Source organism: Otolemur garnettii, unplaced genomic scaffold (genome assembly GCF_000181295.1).
Source record: "Otolemur garnettii isolate 467f Iridium unplaced genomic scaffold, OtoGar3 scaffold00107, whole genome shotgun sequence".
Taxonomy (NCBI): Eukaryota; Metazoa; Chordata; class Mammalia; order Primates; family Galagidae; genus Otolemur; species Otolemur garnettii.
Genome location: NW_003852502.1, coordinates 3982506 through 4007811, shown reverse-complemented (window position 1 = coordinate 4007811; position 25306 = coordinate 3982506). Strand labels below are relative to the sequence as shown.

The 25306-nt window shown below is 38.4% G+C and overlaps 1 protein-coding gene across 1 annotated transcript in view; it reads left to right on the top strand.

The window, feature by feature from the left end:
• The window catches only part of MEI4 (meiotic double-stranded break formation protein 4), a 118422-nt gene that overhangs the window by 45243 nt on the left and 47873 nt on the right, over window positions 1-25306 (top strand). Inside the window, exon 3 of the mRNA XM_012809516.2 lies at window positions 16771-16902. Coding sequence (XP_012664970.1) covers window positions 16771-16902 — 132 coding nt within the window. The remainder of the gene's footprint in view (window positions 1-16770; window positions 16903-25306) is intronic.

The following is a 25306-nucleotide window of genomic DNA, read 5'->3' as shown; positions in this document are numbered from 1 at the left end:
GAACCCGCCACCTTAGGTGTATGTGGCTGGTGCCTTAGCCACTTGAGCCACAGGTGCCAAGCCACATAATCAATTTCTGAGCATGCCTTTATTTATAAGCTGCCCCGGTACCATGTGCAAAAGACCTATAAACATGTACGTACATGTTAGTAAGTGATCTTTTAAATTCACTAACTCATCAGTTTATTGAAAATTGACATTGTGCCAAGCATAGAACTAAATTCTGGTGAAAATATATGTAAAAACCATTGTCACACGTGATCCATGTAGACTTCAATCGTAAGGAATTACAGGGTGAGGATTTACTGTGTTTAAGGAGGTTGTTGTGACTTTTACAAAAATACTTTAATGAAGTGGTTTAGATAGAAATGTATAGTTTGAGTAATGTCTGCAGTAGTTATATTTTTAAACAAATGGGTTGTAATTTCTTTCTCTGTGAACTTCCTTCCTTAAAAATCTACTAATTAGTGGCCCATGCCCGTAGCTTAGTGAGTAGGGTGCCAACCACATACACTGAGGTTGGTGGTTTCAAGCCCAGCCCGAGCCAGCTAAACAACAATGGCAACTGCAACAACAACAAAAAATATAGCCAGGCATTGTGGCTGGTGCCTGTAGTCCCTCGGAAGGCTGAGGCATGAGAATTGCTTAAGCCCAAGAGTTTGAGGTTGCTATGAGCTGTGATGCCAGAGCACTCTGCTGAGAGTGACATAGTGAGACTCTGTCTCAAAAAACAATAAAGAAAAATCTATTAATGACTCCTAGATAGGGTTGTTTTTACTCAGTTTCTGCTCACTTAGTTGATTCTCAGCTCTGAATGGTTGACAGGAAAACCATCATTATACTGTTTCATAGATAATGAATGATACTAGAATTCATAGAGGCTAGAATTTCCCTCTGCCTAGCGTCTGAGACACATGTGTTTTCACATAGGTGCCACTGTTCCATCAAGTCCAGCTCATTAAGTGGTTAATATAATGGAAGGTTTAAGTGCTGTTTATCAAATTTAAGTAATCATAATATTGCATGTAGAGTTATCTGACGAAAAACAGTATTCAGGATATGCTTTATACACAAAAAATATTAATTGTTTACCTGTAATTCAAATTAATTGGTTTCTGTATTTTAATTTGCTAAGTCTGGCAGCTCCAGTTGTATGGCTCAGTGAGATTTTCAGCTTTCTTTACAGTCTGTGCTGAAAAAAAAATATTCTCTTGAAAGTGTGTGTAGTTGGCAACACTAGAAATATAAGACCTGCCAAAGATAAGACCTATAACAACAGGCATAACCAAATGAATTTAAGTTAAAGTAAGCTAAATCAAGACATACTGAGCAAGCCTGACTGCTGTATGTTGTCCACCATCAAATGTGGGGTCTCGTTGATGCTCCCCAGGCTTCCCAAATGAGAAGAGACACGACAAGATAGTTCCAATGAGTGTGAGGTGTTCTTGGCAGATGGTGTAGCATTTTGTAGTGCCAACAGCAAAAGTCTATAGTTAACACTTCAATGGATTTCCAGATCCTCCCTTTGACCACCTGTTGGAGACTCTGAAAGCCTAGCTCTGGCCTCAGAATTGTGAATGTTCTGGACAAAAAGAAATAGGAGCAGTTTGTCCCAATTTCCCATGATTAGGCGCTGATCTCTAGGCCAGCTGTTGTCCAAGAACGCCACCTTTAAGAGTCTGATCATAGAAGTAAAACTGGTTTGGAGCGTAGCAAGAGGTAGTGAAGGCATCTTCCTGGCACTAGGTGAGGGCATTTAGTCAGTAAATTTCACAAGCGTTTATTTCAACATCAGTGTAAACTTAATGCTCGATCCCTAGACTAGTGTTTTTGTAAAATGAAAAATAATTAAAACTCAGATGGGGGGGAGGTGCTTTTAATGATATTTTTCTAGAGTCTTGCTTTTAAAAGAAAAATACATGTAATACTCATCTGAGTTACTAATAATTAAAAGTTAATAAATTACAACATACAGAAGTGTTCACAAATAAAATGTGTTTTTTGAGATATGCAAGCAGCAGTATCCTTATTTATATTTTGAATGCTAATTATTTATTTTTATATTAAGTATCCATGGTCTGTCTGGAAATTAATGCATTTGAATATATCTTCTATATTACATCTCTTGCTGTGAGCAGGAGGAAAAGAAAAATCTCTCTTGTAATCAGAACTGCTTATTTTGAACTTGATTGCATAATTAGATATTTAAGAGTATTTAATTAAAACTCAGTTGTACTCTAATATTCTTTTAACAGTTATTTAAAGCTCTGTGAATAGATATGAAACACATTATGGTATTGTTTATAGATTCATCTCCAGTATTGCCAAACAAATTTGTTTAAAGAGTATACCTGTATTTGGCTGTTTTGACATGCCATTGGCAATACTCACCAGATTGTCACGTGGTCTATGTTTGGGTCCTGGCTTCACATTTATTTACCATTTGACCTTGGGAAAGTCCTTCACCTCTATGAACCGGTTAATGGTGGTTGATTTGGGGTATTGGAAATCACTTCTCTGGTTAAAACTATATTAAAAGATGGTTTTCTCTTTCTGCCATTTATTTTTAACTGTAGTTGGTATTAAACTTTTCCACTCATGGTTCTGGCATAAACATGTTTCTGTTTGCTTATTTCTGCTTATTCTTAAAATACCGGTGGACCTACTTGTATATTTTAATGTCTACAAACATGATAATTTTCAATAAAGATATTTTTGCATAAATTAAAAAGGAGGACTAGAAACTCTCCTCTGGGATTTTTAAACATGGGAAGATTTTTCCTAAGACTTCTAGTTTTAACTTGTTGAAATTCGCGATACAGACCCCACCAGAACATGCCCCCAGACAGTCACATAGGTTCAGCTTGTTGAAGGAGCATCCCAGTCATCTCAACAAGGAGGAGTTGGGAGGAGCTTTTTGGTGGCGTTAACTCGGGCAGCGGGGCTGAGATAAGACTAACACGCAAATTATAACTAATATTCTAGATCCATCTCTTACAGAGGCTAATGTCTGCAGCCATGGTTTATCAACACTGCTCCTCTTCTTCATGTGCTGATCTGTTCTGTTGTTTCTCAGTCAATTGAGGGCATAATGTCAAATCATAACTCTGTGGGGGATTTCTGAAGACAGACCAGCTCAGAGAGGTCTTGTATATTGCTTGGTAGTGATCCTAGCAGATATCAGAGGAGTGTTTAGTTAGTTGACTTTTGAAAAAATATGAATTGTCTCGGTCTTGTTTTTGATAAGATGATGGTTGATACTCTTTCATTTGTTTGTTTACCACATACTAAACATCTGACTTTGCTAAGCCTGAATACTTAGTGGTTCTCAGCCTTCCTAGTGCCACAACCCTTTACTACAGTTCCTCATGTTGTGGTGACTCCCCAACCATAAAATTATTTTTGTTGCTACTTCATAACTGTAATTTTTGCTACTGTTATGAATTGTAATGTAAATATCTGATATTAGGCGACACTTGTGAAAGAGTCATTCAGGTCACGACCCACAGGTTGAGAACCACTGATAGAGGCTAAGAAAAGCTGCTGTTGGAGAGTGTGGAGAAGTGGTCCCAGGCGGGCGAGTGGTGTGACGTCGGGGGAACTCGTGACTGGAGCTGTCAGGTTGGAACTTTGGGAACTGCACTCCCTGGTGACTGGGTGCTGACGCTCTGCAGTACTAAGGCCATCTGGGGACTAAGCAGAAAAATGGACAGTTGTGAAAATTAAGAATATGATTTTAATCTTTAGACAAAAAAAAAAAATCCTAACTTTGCAGGGCACATGAGGGTTAAATGAGTGCCATGGGGCAGAGCCAATTTTTTTTTCCTCAAAAAAAGAATGTAGAGTCTTTTCTTAGAAAATTTTCATAACAAACACCTCTTCCATTTCTACATAGTTAGTCCCTAGTGGACATTTCATTTTCTGAAGATCTTTATTCTCATGAGCCCTCAAGGAAGAAAACACTATGAACTGTACCCCTGGGGCTGCATCAGCTGTCTTTGGCTGAAATACTTGCCTCTGGTCTGTTTGTATTCTAGATAGATTCTACTGAAATCATAATTACATTTTGCATGGTTAATCTAATTTGTTCTTTGTGACGTAACTGACCGTTGCCTTTTCATTGTTTTTCTTTAAACTATCAATCAAAATAATGTTATCAGTAAATAGGAGGATCTTACATTATTCTGTACTAGATGAGTCATACCAGTTCTTTTAAAAAGTCAATAAATTTGTATAAATTAGAGGACTAGGATTTAGTCCTGTTTAAAACCATTTAATAATTTTAGCTTTGTTTTAAAATATATTATGAAAAATATTTTAATACTAATTCCTAGATTTTTTAATTTCAAAATATTAAAGGGGTGCCAGTGTTTTTGTTACATGGTTACACTGTTTCAGGCTTCAGTGAGGGCTTTCAGTGTGCCCGGCACCTAGAGAATGGTTGTTATACCTGACAGGTAAGCTTCTACCCCTTGCTCTCTTTCCATCCTCCCCCCTTCTTAGTTTCCTTATGTCTCTTTGTTACCATGTGCATCCTTCCTTTAAGCTCCCACTTATTAGTGAGAACATGTGGTGTTTATTTATCTATTCCTGAGTTAACTTCACTTAGGATAATGGGCTCCAGTTCTATTCAAGTTCCTCCAAAAGACATTTCTTCCCTGTTGATGGCTGAGTAATAGTCCATCATAGGTATGTATACAGGTACGCATATGGTATATATGTGCGTGTATATCACAGTTTCTTTACCAACTCATGAATCCATGAGAACTTCGGTTGGTTCCATATCTTTGCAATTGCAAATTATGCCACAGCAAACATACAGGTGTAGGTGACTTTGTTTTTAGATTGTCTTTTGGTTAGATACCCAGAAGTGGAGTTGCTGGGTTGAATGGTAGGTCTACTTTTAGTTCTTTGAGGAATTTCCGTACTGTTTTCCATAGGGGTTGTACTAGTTTGCAGTCCCACCAACAGTGTATAAGTATTCCTTTTCTCTGCATCCATACCAGCATCTGGTTTTTTGTTTTTGTTTTTTACTTTTATTAAGGCAATTCTGACAGGGGTAAGATGGTTTCTCATTGTGATTTTAGTTTTCATTTCCTTGATGTTTAGTGATGTTGAACATTTTTTCATATGTTTGTGGGCCATTTGTCTACCTTCTTTTGAAAAAATTCTATTCATATCTTTGGTCCAATTTTTTTGATGGTGTGGTTTGTTCTTTTCTTGGTGAACTGTATGAGTTCTTTATAGCTTCAGGATATCAGTCCTTTGACAGATGAACAGTTTGCAGACATGTTCTCCCATTCTGTAGGTTGCTTGTTTAGTCTGTTGATTATTTCCTTTGTTGTCTAGAAATGTTTAAATTTAATCCAATTCATTTATTTTTGTTGTTTCTATCTTAAAGTTATATTCATAACTATTTTTATGCCTAGGCGTATGCCTAGAAGAGTTTCTCCTGCATTTTCTTCTAGAATTCTTAGAGTTTCTTGCCTTAATGTAAGTTTTTAGTCCATATTGAATTAATTTTTGTATATACTGAGTGATAGTAGTCCTGCTTAATTCTTCTGCATGTTAACAGTCAAGCTGAGAATTAAGTCAAGGACCCAATACCATTTCTAATTGCTACCAAAAATAGAAAAAATACTTAGGAATATGCTTTACCAAAAAGCTGAAAGTTTTCTATAAGGAGAACTACAAAACAATGATGAAAGAAATCATAGCTGATACAAACAAATGGAAAAACATCCCAATCTCCTGGACTGGAGCCTAACCAACATAGTTGAAATGTCATGTCGTGCTGCCCACTGTGATTGACAGGTCCAGTGCAACTCCCAGGAAAAATGCCAGGGTCTTATTTGACTGACTTAGAAAAAATTATACAAATCTTTATTTAGAACCAAAAAAGATCCCAAATAGCTAAAATAATCTTAGGCAAAAAAAGAACTAAATCTAAAGTCATCATATCACCTGACTTCAAATTATACTACAAGGTTATAATAACCAAAACAACATGTCATTGGTATAAAAGAGTATGAAAGTACTATTTTGTACTGATATAAATATAGAGAAATAGTCCAGTGGAACAGTATATATTACCCAAAAAATATAACCACACAGCTACAACCAACTGGTCTTTAACAATGCAAACAAAAACATACACGGGGAAAGGGCGCTGTGTTCAGTCAGTGATGTTGGGTGGTTGTTGTGTAGGTTAACACTCACCTTGATCCTCATCCAGCCTCTTCATGTGGAATCAGGAGAGATGATGAATCATGAGCATCTGGAAGATACTTTCCTTCACTTTAGCTGTTTTCACAAAGTGATGTGATGAAACCCTTTTAGTGAATATAAGTAGAGCAGTTTTGTTTAAAACTCACTGGTTTCTTATAAAAATGTTAGATTGAGATACCTAAAACTAATAGGTATCAAAAGGATAGTATCAAAAGTAAAGAGATTCTCAGCCAACTGAGATCTGACATTTGTTGGAGATGTATGGTTATTTTACTCAATGGACATTCATTCACATTCCTGTTAACCATTGGTGCTTCACAAATCACTCTAAAACGTTTTGGCTTGAAACACTCCCCAGACCTCAGTGGTTCATTGCGGTGTGAAGTTATTCCTGTGTCTGCATTCTAAATGGGTGTTTGTGAGCAGCTTGGCTGTTCTTTATGAATTCATCCATTTTTCTTGCTGTCACTTCACAATCCTCTAAATCCTTGGAATTCTCTACTGGATTCTCTGCATCTAGCTGGAAGACTCGTGAGGAGACGATTTGGAGAATTATGAAGGAGTGTTTAATGTGCTAAGACTGGAAAAGGTTTGTACAACGTTTTCATCTATTTGCCAGAACTCAGTCATGGGCTGTCTCTAACTGCAAGAGGAGCTGGTAAAGAGGAAAGGGATCTGGGAGAGGCAGTTTCTGGCACAGAATTCTACAGCTCTGTGTTTCAAATAAGCACATGTCCTTATGAACTAAATATTTCAAAGACATAATTGCTGCTACATTCATTCTTTTGTATTCTTATAATACATAGGATTATGATGGTGCCTTGAGGTTTACATTGAGTAACAGAATTAACATTTATTTTTTACCCTCCTTAGTCTCTGGCCAGGTAAAAAGTAAAGTTTTTGAATATGTATGAAAGAGGACTGTGATATGATGTACACAGTCTGATAAACAGACTGAAGGGCCAAGCAAACATAAACTTGAGTCTTTAGGACAAAAAACACTCAGATTATGGGAAAAAATTCATCACAACAAGTTAGAACTGGACATTAAACAATGAGCTGTTCCAAATAGTGGTGTTCACAGTTAGGAAGTTCACAGATTAAAGTATAGTCAAGGAGGAGACTTTTTAATGTTTTAGTGGAAGTCAAGGTAGACTACCTACATTGACCCAGCCACAGCTCTTGTTTGTTCTTGAAGGTATTAAGACAGAGTTTCACTTTATTGCCCTTGGTAGAGTGCTGTAGAGTCACAGCTCACAGCAACCTCCAACTCCTGGGCTTAGGCGATTCTCCTGCCTCAGCCTCCCAAGTAGCTGGGACTACAGGAATCCACCACAATGCCCAGCTATTTTTTGTTGCAGTTTGGCCGGGGCCAGGTTTAAACCCACCACCCTCCGTATTCGGGGCCGGCACCCTACTCACTGAGCCACAGGCGCCGCCCAATTTAGTGTTCTTGATAACAGAATCAAATAGGATTGTACTAAAATTAATGTGGATCATATAATGCAGAAACTAAATTTTAAGCTCAAAAACTACCAAGAATCATTTAAGAATCTATTACAACAGTTGAAAATGCGGATTCACATGAAGATAAATTAAAAGCTGAAGTTGGGTTGACAATGTAATCAGACTTCTAGCCAAGGTAATCTTTGGCTTCATTCAGCTGCTTAGATCTGCATTGTTAGAAGTTAGATTGCATTTAGGTCCCTACAGAAGGGGGTAACAACACACTTTGCTGTGTATGGCTGAGCAAGAAAAAGTCAAACCGAAGCTACTGAGGTGAAGACAGCAAGACTGTTCATGGACATTTTCGGAAGGAAAGGACATAAGTTATCAGCTGGAGACTATATCGATAGCAAGGGTAAAGCAAAGCAAACTTTTGTAATTACAAAGAGAGAACTGAGTGTCAATAAGAAAGAAGCACTGACCCTTCTCTGTTAATAGAAACGTCTTGTTCATAAAATATTAGCTCCATATTTCCAGTGTTCAACAGAAGTGACATAAAAGGCATGGAGATGCCTCAAAGGGCTCTGTGCCTGCGCTGCCTGTAGTGAGGGCACATTCGGAAATTACTTTTGGCCTCCGGTGGACAATAAATCTGCCTCAGTTCAATAGATATCAACCCACAGACCAAAGGACACAAAGCCAGAGGAGGTGAAACAAGACCCAGTAAAGCCTCGGGAGTCAGAGAAAATCATCCCAGGCCTCGCTCCGGACACAGCCCCAGGCTGCTCTCCTGCCAGAGCTTCACACCTGCTGGCAGCCTCTGACTCCACCCCGTTACTCTGCCGTGTCATTGGTACATCAGAGTCCCTGAAGCTTTAGCCAAGCAAATGCCACTTTCTTACAATCACTGGCATTTTTTGCTCTGATTCCTTCTTCATAGAAGGATAAGGAACATGTATGCACAGAGTGTGAACCAAAAGATAGGTGGATGTTTGGAAATGGCTGAGCTAGCTCCAGGTAAATGCCCAGGTCAGAGTCCTCAAACTTTTTAAACAGGGGCCAGTTCACTGTCCCTCAGACTGTTGGAGGGCCGGACTACAGGCCCTGGGACGAGTCAGCTGCTAAGCAGGACAGGCAGCAGGGGCAAAAACACCAGTGGGCCAAATAAAATGTCCTAGGCAGGCCTCATGTGGCCTGCAGGCCGTAGTTTTAGGATGCCTGGCCCAGGTGCTAGCTTTCGCCATGGAGTCTAGGTGAAACAATACGTCATACTATGGTTGCCAAAATTCCAGATTCAAACTACGGGTACAATTTGTTAGAAGTATCCAGAAGAATGTGCCCCTGACTTAAATCAGTTCTCATCTCTTGCACATGCATTTTCTTTATGGCTTCCTACTTGATTTGACTCCTACAGAGTCTTCCTATTTTTATTTTGCTAATTGAAACATCCCTCCCAGGAAAATCCATTTTTGAACATTCTGAGGTCCAGGTATTCTGCTGAACTTCTCATTGAACTTCCCATTGAACTTCCCTCTTTAAACTGCCTGTACACCCCTAGACTTGGTTTCTGTGATGTGCTGCTGCTTCTACAAGGCTATGATAACTGCACTTTTGATTTTTTGACTTCTTCAAGGCAAAATACAACTTCTGTACAAAAATATAGTTTGTATTACACACACCCACATTTTAACAAAATGCTACAAAATGAACTACCAACCGAGGGCAAGAAATGAAACAGCCACCGCACACACTCCTTTGTCTCTCTAGAGATAAACACTTTTCTGACTTTTAAAAAGCTAATACTTTTCTTTTAAAAAATAGTTATATAACCTGTGTATGTGTTTCTAAAGAACAGAGTTTAGCCTTTGTACTTTGTATGTTTTGTAAATTTAATTTATTACACCTTCCTTTTTTTTTTTTTTAGGAACTTTCTTTCCTTAGCTAATGTTGTATCTGTTAAGGTCTCATCTGTTAAGATCCACTGTATCATTGAGTGAAGCTGTAATTCATCCTGTAGTAATAGGTGGATGGCACTTGTTTTGTTTGTTGATCTTATTTATTTTTACTTTCTTTAATACGCGTGCTTCCTAGCACATCGTGGGTAGGTTAATTCTATTCTTATACGTCCTTGGTAGGCAGATGAGGTACTGAAAAAAAAGAGAATATAGACACTGGGGCAGCATTTTTCCTCCTCTGTGAGATAGAGTCACAGCAACCCCTGACAATCAGAAACTTGGTGGGACTTGTCCTTCTGGACGGTACTCTCCGCTCCTTCTTATGTTGTAGCCCTCTATGCCGAGAGTCAGTAAAGTTTCCCAAGTGGCAAAGAGCTCAGGATTATCTGGATTTCATTTCTTATATCTGCACAGGCTGATACTTGCTGTCTGATACTGAACCTTCATTGGTGAGATCTTTCTGTTTATACCTGTGCTGACCTGAACTGGGTTGTCTCTGAACTATGTGTCCCTTTCATTCCCTATAAAATTGCACCCTCTTACATTGTGTTCCACACGCCACAGACATAACAGTAATTAATTTAGCTTTCACAGACTCTAGCTTCATTTCTCTAATCTTACTCATATCACTCTCTTTTTAATTTTGTTATATAATGACACATTATAGTTGTATATATTTATGGGATACAAAATGATATTATGAATTTATAATACAATATCAAAATTTTTTTTCATTTTTGCTCTAGTATTTATTGTACTTTTTCTCTTTATTTTTTCCCCCTAAATAGAACTAACTACAGGCAGAGTGGTTTTTAGGGGTTAGGGAGAGTGAGCTTGTATGTCCTGTGGACTGTCTCGTCATGAGGTCCAGCCTGCCCCCACGCTCGCACCGCTCAGTGTGGCTGAGTTCATTCTTCCTTCCTGCTCACTGGCCTTGTTTTCCTGACACCAACTTGAGCTGCCACGCTCCTGGACTTCAGAGACCTTCGCCAGGATGCAGGGCTCTTCCTGTCAGAATCTGTAAGACAAGTCAGAGTAGAGACTCTCAGTGTGTTACTAAATTAGAACTGGTTTGCACTTTGTGGGGCTTTTTGATCTTATTTTTTAATTGCTGTCATCGTCATCTGCCCTATTAGTGTGGAAAATCATCCCTAATTATTAGAGAAATGCAAATCAAAACCACCCTGAGATACCATCTAACCCCAGGAAGAATGGCCCAAATCTCAAAACTGCAGATACTGGGCATGGATGTGGAGAAAAGGGAACTTTTACACTGCTGGTGGGACTGCAAACTAATATAACCTTTTTGGAAGGAAGTATGGAGAACCCTCAAAGAGCTGAAACTAGACCTCCCAGTTGATTCTACAATCACATCACTACCCAGAAAGAAAAAAATCCTTTTACCATAAGGACACTTGCCCTAGACTTTTTATCACAGCTCAATTTACAATCTCCAAAATGTGGAAACAGCCTAAATGCCCACCAACCCAGGAATGGATTAACAAGCTATGGTATATGTATACCATGGAATACTATGCAGCCATTTGACCAAGGAGCCAATTTTGTTTATCTAAACTAAATAGTTTCATTTACAACTAATACTTCTTAGAGTAACTGTTGTCATAGGAACAATGATCATCATAAAGTATTAGTCTGTCCACAGTGTAGGGAATGTTGGAAACCCCTAAGTTATTATGTCTAATTTCTTTCTTTTTTTTTAAATTAAATCATAGCTGTGTACATTAATACTGTCATGGGGTACAGTGTGCTGTTTTTATATACAGTTTGAAATATTTTCATCAAACTGGTTAACATAGCCTTCATGTCATTTTCTTAGTTACTATGTTAAGACATTTATATTCTACATTTAGAAAGATTCACATGTAATCTTAACGATGAACCATAGGCATGATCCCACTAATCACCCTCCCTCCACCCTTCCTCCCCCCTCCCCACCTCTTTCCTCATATTCTTGGGCTATAATTTAATTTGACACAAGTTTTCAAACTAACCAGTGATCACCCCACGTTCTTACTTACCTTTCAAAATTCCTTCACTCTGCCCTTTTCTTCCCCTAATGAGAACGTTAATCTCTGAGCCAGAGGGCTGGAATTTCCCTAGTACCTTTCCTCTGTGAAAGAGACCCAATAGCTGAGGCCTTAGGAAGTAATAAGAAGCTTTGTTTTTATTTGGAATTTAATATTTCTTACATACATCTTGGTGTTGGTTTTACTTTATCAATTTTGTTTGGAACCTGAAGAAGTTCTTTCATTTCCTCTGTCTGAATTTTTGTTGGTTTTTAGGGAATTACTTTACTTAGAGTTTGGAGGATTGGTTCTCATACATTTGTTCTATTTTATTCTTTAAGAACTTTTTCTTACTTTCTTTTCTTCCTCTATACACTGGTTGAGCTTGAATTTTCTTTTTCTTTTGAGCTTTCCTATTTTTTCTGCATGCTTTTCCTTTTCTTGCTATATCCTCATTAATGTCAAGGACAGGATATGCTTTACTTAAAGGTAGACTAAAATAAAATTTAAACCTAGCTATTAAAAACTTTAAAATAATTAGATACAATAAAATGGAAATAGCCCTCCCTCTTGAGAATATCAAGTAGAAAGAGATTCCTACTGCTATTTTCCCTTTTAAGCCCCTTTACTAGGATTCCGTCAGTGAGCTCTGACTCCCATCTTATGCCTTACAAATGTCTTCTCTCTTTTTTCTTGGAGGTTAGTTCTGATGGCTCTCAGTTATAAGTTAATATATATTTTGTCACAATATTTTGAAGATAGACCAAAGACTCACAATTTTATTGTTTCTCTTAAGTAATTATGTTGCTGGTCTAACTTCTTTTCTGCTATGTATGTTGTTACTTTAATCCTTTGCAAAAAGGATTCAGATGATTCGGAAGGCTTAGGGGATTATGCAAGGAGTGCAGCGGTAATGAAAGTGAGGCCCAAAGGCGTCCCAGATGGTGCGAATCTGCTGGAATGGTCTGCGGGTCCCAGGAGGCCTGCGACAAGCAGAACGCCTGAGTGTGCTGAACAGTGTGTGGGCGGCAGTCGAAGTCAGCACCTCCTCACCTGGGGATTCCAAAAGCTACTATGTCAGAGATTTTGATGCAAGATCTTGGCATGAAACATGTCAGGGCAAAAGGTGTTCCACAGCTTCTGCCACCACAGCAGAAGAGGTGTCCTAACGTTCTGCAGTATCCTGACATCCTGCGTTTGCTAACGACTTAGTTCGGACTGCTGCTATGGAACAGAGTTCCTAAGTAGGTCAGAATCGGAGATGAATTGTGGGTCCTCAGCTGTGAACCAGAATGAAGGCTCCATAGTCCCAAAGGCAAACGCCTGGTTCTTCACTCCTACAGAAGGCACCAAAAGTCACAAGAACAAGATTATATTGACCGTGTTCTGTGACAGGGAAGGTGTTGTCCATCATGAGTTCGATCCTCCAGGCCAGACAGTGAGCAAGGAGCACGACCTCAGCCCCTCCCCAGCTGAGAGAGGCCACAGCTGGGGCCAGCTGGTGATTGGCCGCGTGATCCCCACAAGCTGTCCACCGTGGTCAAGTCCCATGCAAAGTTTTTTTGCAAAACGCAAATCACCCAGGTGACTCAGCCTCCCTAGAGCCCAGATTTGGTGCCCTGTGACTTCTGGCTTTTCTCAGAACTAAAATCACCTTTGAAAGGGAAGAGATTCCAGACCTTCAGTGAGATTCGGGACATGAAAGGGAAGAGATTCCAGACCTTCAGTGAGATTCGGGACAATAGGACAGAGCAGCTGATGGCAGTTCCAGGAAGGGTTTCCACAGAGTGTTCTGCCCAGCGGGAGAGATGCTAGGAGAGCGGGGGGTCCCAGGGTGCCAAGTGGAAGGGGAGGGGGGCTGTGGCCTCTGCACGGTGTCCTTGTGTGTTCAGTTAATGTCTCTGTTTCTATCACATGACTGGATACTTTCTGCACAGACCCTGTGTGTGGCGTGTGTGTGTGTTTATTGAATGAGAGCCTTTGAACATTTTCTTATGACTTACTTTCAATTGAATTTGAAGTGTTTGCTTTCACTCTAGTTGAACTGAAATTTTAAGATGTTTGTAAAAACAGCTTTTGTTGTGCAGCACAGATTGGAGTTGCTGTCTTGCTAGAGGGGCAGTGGGTGGCAGGGTAGCGAGGTCCCTCGCTCACGCTGGTTTGCTTAATGTACGGGTTAATTCCAGTGGTCCGTGCCTGGATATTTCAGCCTATTAATTGCTTGCCTACGGTGGTCACTCTTACTGACAAGCAAGGTGTATGTCTACACTATGGTTGAGGGTTCCGAATGTTCTGGTTATTTCAGTTTCATGACGTGCTCGTTGCCTTTGTAGGAAGAGGGGTTTATGCCTTCTTGCTTTGTCACCTTCCCAGAAGGGACACTCCTCGGTTGGTTGGTTCTGAGTTAGTATAATAAATGCACATTCATTGTGGAATAATAGGAGAAGAAAGGGTTTGAAACGTCATTCTAGATGCTTCAGAAAGTCAGAAGCACCTTAGTGCCCTCTCCCGCGGTTTCCCCACAGTAGCCTCACAGAGAATATCGTTGTCAGTCCTGGCCTACACATCAGCCTTTCTAAAAAGTTCTACTATAGTTTGTATTTATAAAAGGGCAGGTGTCAAAACGTGAGGAAGGATAGAAGCCACAGGATTTTAAACACTATGAATGGTTATATAGTCTTTGTGGGAGCTTCAGTTTTATTGAGAGACAGTTTATAGATAGACTATGGAAAAGTTCTTTATGATGAAATTTTCTCAGCAGTGTTTTCTAGTATTTTAGTTCTAGAAAAATAGATTTTGTTTATTGCATTTAACTTTTCAAGTGTCAGTGAATTAAATGTATATAAGCGTCAACATTTTCATAGTATCATTCTAAATTATAACATTTCACTTAATTGAGTCCTTATGAGGTGCCTGACATGATGTTAAGCATGTTCACTGTCTGACTTAATACACATAAAAACTCTGTGAAGCTGGTACTGTCACAGTCACCATTTTACAGATGAGGAGACTGAGCCATAAAAGGCTGAAAAAGTTAGTGGCATGAACTAAGAAATAGTGGATCCAGGGCTGCGAGGGTCTGCAAGCTAACCCGATCGCTGCCAGCATTGTTTGGTTTGCTCTCTCTAAAGTCTGTTTTATTTCACTGTGAGCTTTTGTTTACTTTAAGTCATCCCCTAAAGACTAGACATGAAGAAGGTAGGTACACAATTAAAGCATCAGGAAAATACCCAACAGAAGTCTTCAGAGCTTAGATGAGTATAAATTTAAAAAGCTGATATCTGATGAGTAGTACTGGAGTTGTTAAGGTTGTGAATCTTAGCCAATTATAGTATTAATAAATAATTACAGATATCTATGATTTTTGGTAATAACTATGTGTTTTAGCATCAAGTTGATGAGTTGTTTTAAAACACTGTTATTACTGTTATGCATATCCAGATTTATAATAGGCATTTCTTTTAAAGTCTATAATTCACTGACTTTTTTATTGTCATTATTTAACTTTTAAAATTAATGGGTATTGGTGGTGCCTATAGCTAAGTGGGTAGGGCGTCAGCCACATACACCAAGGCTGGCAGTTTCAAACCCAGCCCGGCCAGCTAAAATCAAAAATGACAACTGCAACAAAAATAATAGCCAGGGACGATGCCTGTGCCTCAAAGGAGTAAGGTACCAGCCCCATATACCAGAGGTGATGGGTTCAAACTCACCCCGGCCAAAAAAAAAAAGCTGGGCGTTATGGTGGGTGCCTGTAGTCCCAGCTACTTGGGAGGCTGAGGCAAGAGAATTGCTTAAGCCCAAGAGTTTGAAGTTGCTGTGAGCTATGACGGAAGGGTACTCTACTGAGGGCAACATAGTGAGGCTCTTTCTCAAACAAAATAATTAAATTAATGTGCATTATTAAAAATCCATTTGAGAAGTATCAACAAATGTATTCATCCTAAAGATACAGAGGAAATATTCCTACTTGCACAAAGCATTGTTTAATATTGAAAGCAGTGTCTCCTCAGCATGATTTAAGCTCCTACAGAACAATGACAAAGTATATGACTGTTTCTTTGTTCTGAGATCCTCCTTGGATCTTTTATTCTCCCAGCTGTGTTTATGTACTATTATTATTTTTTTTTTAGACAAAATCTTGCTCTGTTGCCAGGCTAGAGTGCTGTGGCCTCAGCCAGCTCACAACAATTTCAAACTCCTGTGCTCAAATGATCCTCCTGCCTTGGCCTCCCAAGCAGCTGGAAATATAGGTACCCACTGTAATGCCTGGCTAATTTTGCTATTTTAGAGCTAGGGTCCTGCTCTTGCTCAGGCTGGTCTCGAACTCCTGAGCCCTAGGAATCCACCTGCTTCAGCCTCCCAGAGTGCTAGGATTACAGGCATGAACCGCCACACCCAACTCCCAGCTGTATTTAAAATAGATTTAATGAGCTTCCAGCTACAAGTTAGTTCTATAGACCTTAACATAATTAATAATCAGATAGCCTCTCTCCTGATAATTATAGGATGTACTTTACTATCTCCTACTGACCTTTTAAGTTTATTTACTGATTAGTACTTGTGTTGCCTCTAAAAAAAATTCAGAACGTCCCACATTTTTTTTTTCATCATTCTAAAGTTCCTTCCTTTTATGGCAGATAGGGAAGTTGCTCCCACACGTTTCTCTCCAGCTGGTGGCTGGAGACACATAGAGCACCAGTATTTCCCCCCAAGACATCTTCACATCTTCTCACCCTTTGGCGGGTATCTGTCCCTTTACACCTTCCATCCGTCTGTCTAGTCGGTGGGGCTGTGAGCGTGTTTTACCATCACCTCTTTTCATTCCGTATGGTCTGTCATCTGTATTATCTTTTGCTACTTCAGCTAAAACTTGATTTTCACACTGTGTCCCACATTTCCAAATATTAACTGCTATATAGAATTTGAGTGTCTATATTATTATAATGTGTCCTCCTTTTTACAATTTTGCTAGAGCCTGACCTAGAATTTTGTTCAAACCTTTTGTACTCCCCTCAGCACTTAGCTCAGTAGTAAAGTCTTAGAAAATGGCCATTAAACACATTTCAAGTTGACTTGATAAAAAGTAGAAACTTACACATTTTTATCTTTAGTTTCAGGTGCAGCATTACGTCTCTCATAGTCTGGTAATCCTGGGAAGCTGCAAGTCATTGAGAAAATCCATTATCTCTCTGCTTCTGTCAGAAGTAAACAGCTTTGCTGATGGTCTGGGAGCTGTCACTCAGGTACCTGCAGCTGGGAGGCGTAGCTCGTTATTAGCTAACGTGGCGACAGGCTTTCCTTCCTTTCCCTTTCCTCTCCCACTTCTTGCCAAGCTGACATTGTACTTATTACCTGATCTGTAATGTAGGTGGGTGCTATTACTACCTACCGAAATTACAGAAAGATGGTGTAGAAAATAGTTTTCAAAATGAATCCATCTTACTGTTCTTACTTGAGTATATGTATAAAGGTGCCGTTGGTCACAGCCAAGGAGTGCTTAGATGAAAGCCCTGCAGTTCTCCAGATAAGTAGCATGTTCCTACCACAAAGAAATGAACAGAAAGTGACCTGTGGAGGATCCTGGATGGACAGTGGGTCTAACAGTGGTTTTCTTTTTTTTTTTTTTGGCCAGGGCTGGGTTTGAACCCGCCACCTCTGGCATATGGGGCTGGCGCCCTACTCCTTTGAGCCACAGGCACCGCCCCTACCAGTGGTTCTTATCCCTAATTACTCAGGAGAATCATCTGGCTAACTTTTAAGTCTCCTGTTGCCAAGCACTGTGCCATTTCAGTTAAGTGGGAGTTTCTGGGGTAGCAGGCAGATGTCAGTAGTGCTGAAATGGAACAGGCAATTCCAATGAACAGGCATGATAGAAAACCAGTGCACTGAGCCCTTTAATCATACAACACTGGTGAAAATGTATAGAAGGAGCATAAGCTATTTCCACATTTTAATATCGATGCTGGTTTATTACATATGTTCACTTTGTTATATCATTTAATAATCTTGACATCTCTATAGTAGAATGAAAAAGCACATTAAAGGATATCAGAGACACATAGAAATGTCTTGGTAGAGAGAAAGAAGTTTAATAAGAAAAAATATGTATGGCATTTAATCGAGTACTTAGATTTCATTTCTCTACATTTAATGGAATATTCTGAAAATATATAGTCTAATTAAATCCAGTGTGTTATGGTATATCATCCAGTCAGCAATTTTTCAAGTGACTAGTAAATGCTGGACTCTCTTAAGAGCTCTGTAAGATATTAAAAAAGAAAGTCACTGTCACTGATCTCAAGGAAAGAGAAATAAGCCACATTGATTAATTGGAAAAGAGTAAGGTGTTAAAATGCTTGGAGCTATTTGTAGGAGTTCCAAGGTCAAGGAACTGATCACGGTAGGTCCCAAGTCCCCACAAATATTTTATGGAAAAGGAAAGCCTTGAAAAATGGATTTGGATTGAATAACCAGTGTATAATAGAATGCAAGGCATTGGGTTGTTACTGGGATGTTATTTAATGAGAGGTGCACTGAGGATTCTGAGGAAACAGGGTGCAGTCTTGGCATTTAACACCAGGAAGAAGTGATGTAGAAAATGAGTTTGATTCAATTAGATTTTTTTTTGTAGAGAATAAGTACAGAAAAGAAAATTTTATTTATATATTCTTACTTAATTTCAAAATAGCTTCATGAAGTAGTTATACTTTTTTTATAGTTTATATATGTAAAATGGCCTAGTTCAAATAAAAAAAATCAAACCTTGCAGTGTTTAAACAACTTGAGCAAGATTGTGGAAAGAACACAGGCTAAAGGCATAATTCAGACCCAGGTGTTTAGATTATTAAGTTACTTTAGAATACTAATAAGAAAAATAACAATAATAGCATAACAACTAGTTCTTGGCAGGTGTATGTGTTAAGTGCTTTATATGAATTGCCCCAATCAGTCCTCTTAACCCTTCAAGATGTTAGTATTGTTTAAAGGCAATGAAATTATTACTCAATATCCTTCACAATAGACAACAGAAACCACTGTAGTCAATTTAAGTAGAAAAGAGTCATGAATAGCTGTGAAATTGTGGGGAGGGTTAAAAAGGAGACACTAGGCTATACTTTTCGTGAATAACTCTCACAGCCACACAGCAGAATTAGGCTGCCTTTGATGATGACCAGAAAACTGCCTATGGAGTCAAGAAGCTCCTTCTTCTTGGGGTCCAGAAAAACAGAATTCTGTGTTGATGTTCAGCCGCCAAACGCATGTTCAGTGTTCTGCTTCCCTCACCACATGGCTTAGTTTCAACTACAGTCAGTGTTTTGTGAATGGATTTATTTAGCCTGCAACATACTCAGACTATCAATAGGGAAGTATGGAAAATGTGGTTTTAGGCCCTTCCAGCATTTTTACTTTACTCAGGTAATAATTACATATGTTCACTTTGTAACTGTTCACAAAGCAACTATTGATGGGTAGGCCAGAAAGTCCATTACATCTAAGGCTCGGAGATTCATAGCATGTTGTTAATTTATGAGTCACAGCAGGAGGAAAAACAGTTACAGGGTGGTAAGGGTGGTAAGATGGAGGCCGCTTATTTTGGACTCTGAATGCAGTGAATCCCCCACACATAGGAATAGAGGTAACTCCTGTATTTCAGAAGTGGATGAGCACACAGATAATGTAAAAAACAGAGAGATGTGAAAATGGCATCTCTAAGAAGAATTAGGTAAACATGAGCGAGGCTTGTGGTGGACGGGAAGACGTTGCGTTTGGACATGAGTGGAGGAAGCACTGAAGCCATCGAAGTGGAGGTGGACGGAGATATGCAACAATCCTGGAGAGAATCTTCTGATTTGTAACTGAATCAACTGCCTCTGGAAAACATGGTACAGAAACTCAGCAACACACCATTAACGTCTAGTATTCAGCTAGAAGTTAGGAGACAGGAAGAAGCAGGAATGTGTAACTCATAACCGGAGGAGAAAATCAGTTAGTAGAAATAGAACCAGAAATGACAGCGCTAGTGGAATTAGCATGTATGTATCAAAGCAGTGATTATAAACATGTTAAAAAAAATTAAATGAAATAGGAATAATAAGGGCGGAAATAGGAGATTTCAACAGAAAAATGAAAGCTATATATATCAATAATTAAATAATGTATATGTAAATATAACCATGAAAAAAATCTTTGCTGATAACTTATATTATACATATACATTCCTTGAAAGATACCAATTACCAAAACTGATTCAGGAAGAAATAGAAAAACCTAAATTGCTCTCTGTTGATCAAATAAATTATATTTACAATCATAAACCTCACCACAAAAAATACTACAGGGCCAAGTGAATTCTCTCATATGTTTAAAGCAGAAATGATGCTACTCTTACACAAACTCTTTAGAAAACAGAGAAGTAAGGAACTATTATTAATTCATTTAATGAGGACAGTGTTACCCCAGTGTCAAAACCAGACAAGGGCATTACAAGAAAAATATATAAAAACTTAGACTAGCATCTCTCATGAACATAAAAGTAAGTATCCTTACTAGATATTAGGAAATGGAATCCAGAAATAAAGGGGGTACCAAACAACGTACACAAATTTTAAGAGATCTTGTTGGAAATAAAATTGACCATTCCCCAAAAGTTACACAATGTAGGTGAGATGGATATGTAGCCCATCCAGGCACTGACCAGTAACCAGGCCTTCAAGTCAACTTCAAAAAGTAATGCATAGATACCATCTCTTAAAATGTGTATTCTGTATAAAACTAACAGTGATAATCAAGTGAGCTTTATCCCAGGAATACAAAATTGTTTTAAAATTCTTAATCAATACAAGTTGCCATATTAACAATTTATAAAGAAAACACACATGATCTCAGTATATGTGGAAAGGCAATTGGCAAAATTTGCCACCTACAAATGACTTCTCAAACCTGTACCAAAGTAGGAAGAGAAGAAAACTTTAACATGATAAAGGTTTCTGTAGAAAGCCTGTGGATGTACCCCGTGATGGAAGACTGTTTCCCCCCAAGACGGCGGATAAAGCAGGGACGTTCTCTGCTCATATCTGTTTAGCACTGTACTGAAGGGCCGAGCCATTGCAGTCATGCTGTTCTACTCTTTTAAAGGAAGGCACAAAACTTTGTTTAGGGTCAACATAGAAAATCCTAGAGAATTTACCAGAAAGCTGTCAGACAGACAATCCTGAAATAGACCCACATTTGTAGAGCCCATTGATTTGAGGCTTGTTTTAAAATAGTTCAATTAGGGGAGAATGGATCAACAGCTCAGTAAAAAAGGGCAAAATATTTGAACAGACCCTTCATAAAAGAAGACACATGAATGACTAACAAGGACATGAATGTGCATAATATCAGGAAAATATGCTGCACAAATATAAGAATGACTAACAAGGACATGAATATGCATAATATCAGGAAAATATGCCACACAAATACAAGAATGACTAAAATTAAATGGCTAACAATACCACATCCTGGCAGAGTTACGGATCAAACTAAACTTATAAATTGCTGGTGGGGATGTAAAACAATCTGGCGGTTTTTCAGAAAGTTAATTACCCAGTAAACATATGGCAAAGCAGTTTCACAGCTATGTGGACATAAAGAATCGTAATGAGTGTTCATAGCATTTTCAATTTTAAGAGTATCTGAAGATAAACTGCATTTCCACTGGCAGCACAGTCAAATTGTTGTAAATATATGCAGTGAAATACTACTCAATCATAAAATGAATTGGCACAATGATACAACATCATGGATGAAAATTTGTTAAAAACCCAGCACTGAGCAAAGTAAGCCAGACACAAAAGAACATGAATTGTATGATTCTACTTCTGTGAAGTTCTAAAACAAGCAACCAAAACTAATGGATGGTGAAAGACATCAGAATAGTGGTTGAGTCGGGTGGTGGACGAGAATGAGGGATTGATGTGTGGTTACGTGGGTGTCTCCACTTGTCAAAACACATCCAAATGTGCACTTGAAGTCTGGGCACTACACTATCTGTAAATTTTATCTCCATTAATATATCTTTATTGAAGACTATGAATGTTTGAAGCTAAAGTGTAACTTTTCTCTGTGCTTTTATACTTAGCTGTTTGACTCACTTTAGACACTTTGTTTCTATGTTGATATAATGAACACCAGGATGTAGCTAAGAACTTTTCAAAGAATAGCTTTAGTTTTTAATGATGCAAAATTTTCTGAATAGTGACTAATGTCAAAAGATTGTATGTGTGTATATATCATGCTTATTCTATACGAATCTGATCAGTTCCTAGTGTGTTTGTGTATCAGGCAGAGGAGAAGTTCTCTTTATTCTATTTATTTAAAATTAATGGGAGATTCAATAGAAATTATTACGATGGACACTTATTGAGCAGTTTTGTCTGTCAAACACTATTCTAAACATTTCATATTCCTCCAGACCTTTTGCGTCGTTTACAATAGCCATTAATTTTATGTGTCATTTAATTCTCTGAGCCGCATTGTTATTCAGCATTGTTCCCATTTTGTGAAAGAGGGCGGTTAGGACCAAAGAGGTTGAGTAAGCTGCCCTTAGTCGCAATAAGCTCAGCACCGCTCTGTGGGACCCAGGAGGGGTTGTCCCTCAGACGAAGGGTGCAGTCATCTCTTGCTTGACTGACCGTCTCAGGGGTTTGTATTTCCCTGACATCATCTCATGTTAGTTGGTCTTCTCTTAACTGTGGGTGTATTGTTCCTCCTACTTTGTAGCAATAAAATTAGAGAATATATTTTTGTCAAGTTTAATACATTTTCTATTCATGTATTTTCCACTTACTGTGACCATGGATCACATTTTTGGAAGGCAGATCTGTCTCCTCTTATCCTGATATCTTTTTCTCCAGCTGTGTTCATTTGAACCCAATTTTCTTTGGTCTTGAAGAAATTGTTGATATGATGCTGAGGATAAAAGATTCTCACTATCTTGACAAACATGTATTTTGTGTTTCCTTGCTTAGGACCTTTTCTTTATAAATTAAGAGTTTCTCATCATGATTAATATGTATTTGCCACCTTATGACATAATCTCCTTAGTTTTTATCTTTAGTTTGAAAATAACTTTGAAAAAGTACTTCCTGAAGGATTCCATAGCCTGCTGACAGTGACTCTGTGAGGCCTGCGCTGTCTGCCTATTCTAAACCGAGAACAAAATCAAAATACAGACTTTAAGTTTTCCATGATTATGTTACAGGGACCTGGTGTTGGAAAAGTTTGTGATCATCTCCTTTTTTGAATGACTTCTTCTTCATCCAGAAAGAGCCAGTCAGTAACCAGCGGTTACAGATCATCCATGGGGTGAATATCTCTGTAAAAAGCCTTGGTTTTAGTAGTCTTTCTATTTTTTATGAGAATTTTATCAATAAGTTTATGGATTTCTATAGATATCTTGGTGATATGTGATTTTTACAGAACCAGCCTTCTAATTAGCCATTGCTAAAAGTTTATGCTACTGAGAGCTGGTTTATCTTCATATATTAGTTTTAAATGTTAACAAAGTAATGTTTTTCCTATTCTAGGAAGGTGACATGAAAAACGCGGCATGCATGTTTAGTTTACATTTAACTAACTCTCCCCAATCTGGGGCCTGTTAAAACCAAATAAAACATAGCACTATCCCATTTACAATCTGTGTGCTGCTTTCTCAAGTCAAACCAGCTTCTCCTCAAGTCTCCAGCTAAAGTGGAACATCCTACATCAGTTTCTAGGAAAGTAAAGAACCCCCAGTTGCTTTGTGGTGAGAATAAGAAGGAAAGTGGCAGAGATTGTGTTTTGAGAAGAAGCTGAAATCAGTAGAAAGATAGATGATGTTTGTGGTTTGTCAAGTAAAATCAGACAGACACAGGAGCCAGAAACAAACAAAAATACTAGATAGTTTAGAAATTCAATGGGGGGCAGGGCAGGGGTTCAGGCTTAGCTTAGACAAAATAATAGCTGTTAACACTTGTGAACAAACACTCACGATCAGTTGTAAAATTGGATCCCATGGATTGGAAACACCTTGTTTAATATCATCTTTACTAACAATTTCAAAAAGCATGAGCATCAGAGGTAGGGATGAAGCAGCGGGAGACGCAGCGTCCTGGACAGTTATTCCCACATCTTCGTTCTTCATGTCTTCCACAAAAAGATATGCCACACGTCTTCCTGGCTCCCCCAGTGAGATTCTGGAGGGTTCCTCACACAGAGGGAGCCAGGACCATCTCTTTTCTCATCCAGAGAATTTTATAGCCCGTGTAACCATCTTCAGGGACCCCATGTCGTAGTTTCTCTAGTGTAGGTGATTCTCTGTCCCCGGCCTACCTGCAGAGCACACGCTATTGAACTGAAGCAGGTGAGTCCTCAGCCTGCTCTGCGTTCTCCTGGGGCATAACCAGGACCTACCAGCAGCTTATTCTTCCTTTCCACTTGCCATCAAGTTCCCACAGCCTCAGGGTGCTAGGAGAGTTGTTTATAGCTGAATCTACTTAGAAAGAAAATCTTTTACGAAGGTGTGTTTCAGTTATTATGGTAAATAATCTTAAGGTAATTTCCCTAAAAGTATGTAAAATTTATGAAAAATCAAAGATTAAAAGTAAAATATACATATGGTATGATGGACTGTCACCAATAAGAAAAAGAGATCAACAATCCGATAGAAAAATGGACTTAAAGATGTTGAAAAAATGTCCAAAGCCAAAAAATGGGGAAGAAACGCAAAAGGCAAATTAGCATCAATCAAGCTCAAGGTCAGGGGTGCCAAGGAAACGCAGGTTACAGAACACCAAGAGGTTTCATACCGATTATGTTGATGCAGTATTTTTAAAAAATTGACAATAGTATCAGATGCTAGTGATGAGGTAGGCAAATGGAATTTATTTCCTGGCAAAATTAAAGATGCTTGTCCTCCAAGATGCCACGAGTAGACTGGTCGCAGGAGACACTGTCCCAGGATGTGCATTTCAGCGTCTGTATAAATATCCTAAGCTTGGAAGTAACATAAGTGTCTGTTACAAAAGATGACTAAATGTGGTATATCAAAAAGGAAGATTCTGTACCAATTAAAATTAATAAATTAAAGTCTTTTTATATATCTGTCAACAATGCATAGCTTTTGAAAATGTAATGTTGAGTAAAAAGACAGGATAAAGTACCTGAGAAGGATAGATACTCAAATATACCAGTTTTTACAAAATTATATATGAAAAAAATGTTTATACACTTTTCTCTGTATACTTCTAAAAATTATTTTAAAATGACAAAGTCTTAAGTAAATGAGAAAACATTGATGTGTCTTGACTTTATATATTGTGTATACTCACTGCCTATGGTTTTGCAAATATTTTTATTGAATATAAAGTCTCCTTAGATATCAGAAGGATATTTATCTAATATAGAACCTCAGTTTTTAATCATTGTGTTTTTCCTTATATGCAGTTCATACTCCTATCTAATTAGCATTTTTCTGAGTACAGTATCCAAGCTATTAATGGTGCTTTTGGAATATTGATAAGGATGAATGATATCTGAATTTAGGGTATTATATTGAATATTCATATTAAATACTTCAGAGACCTATAGTGTTCACAAAACAGATTAAAATTTGACGTGTAAATA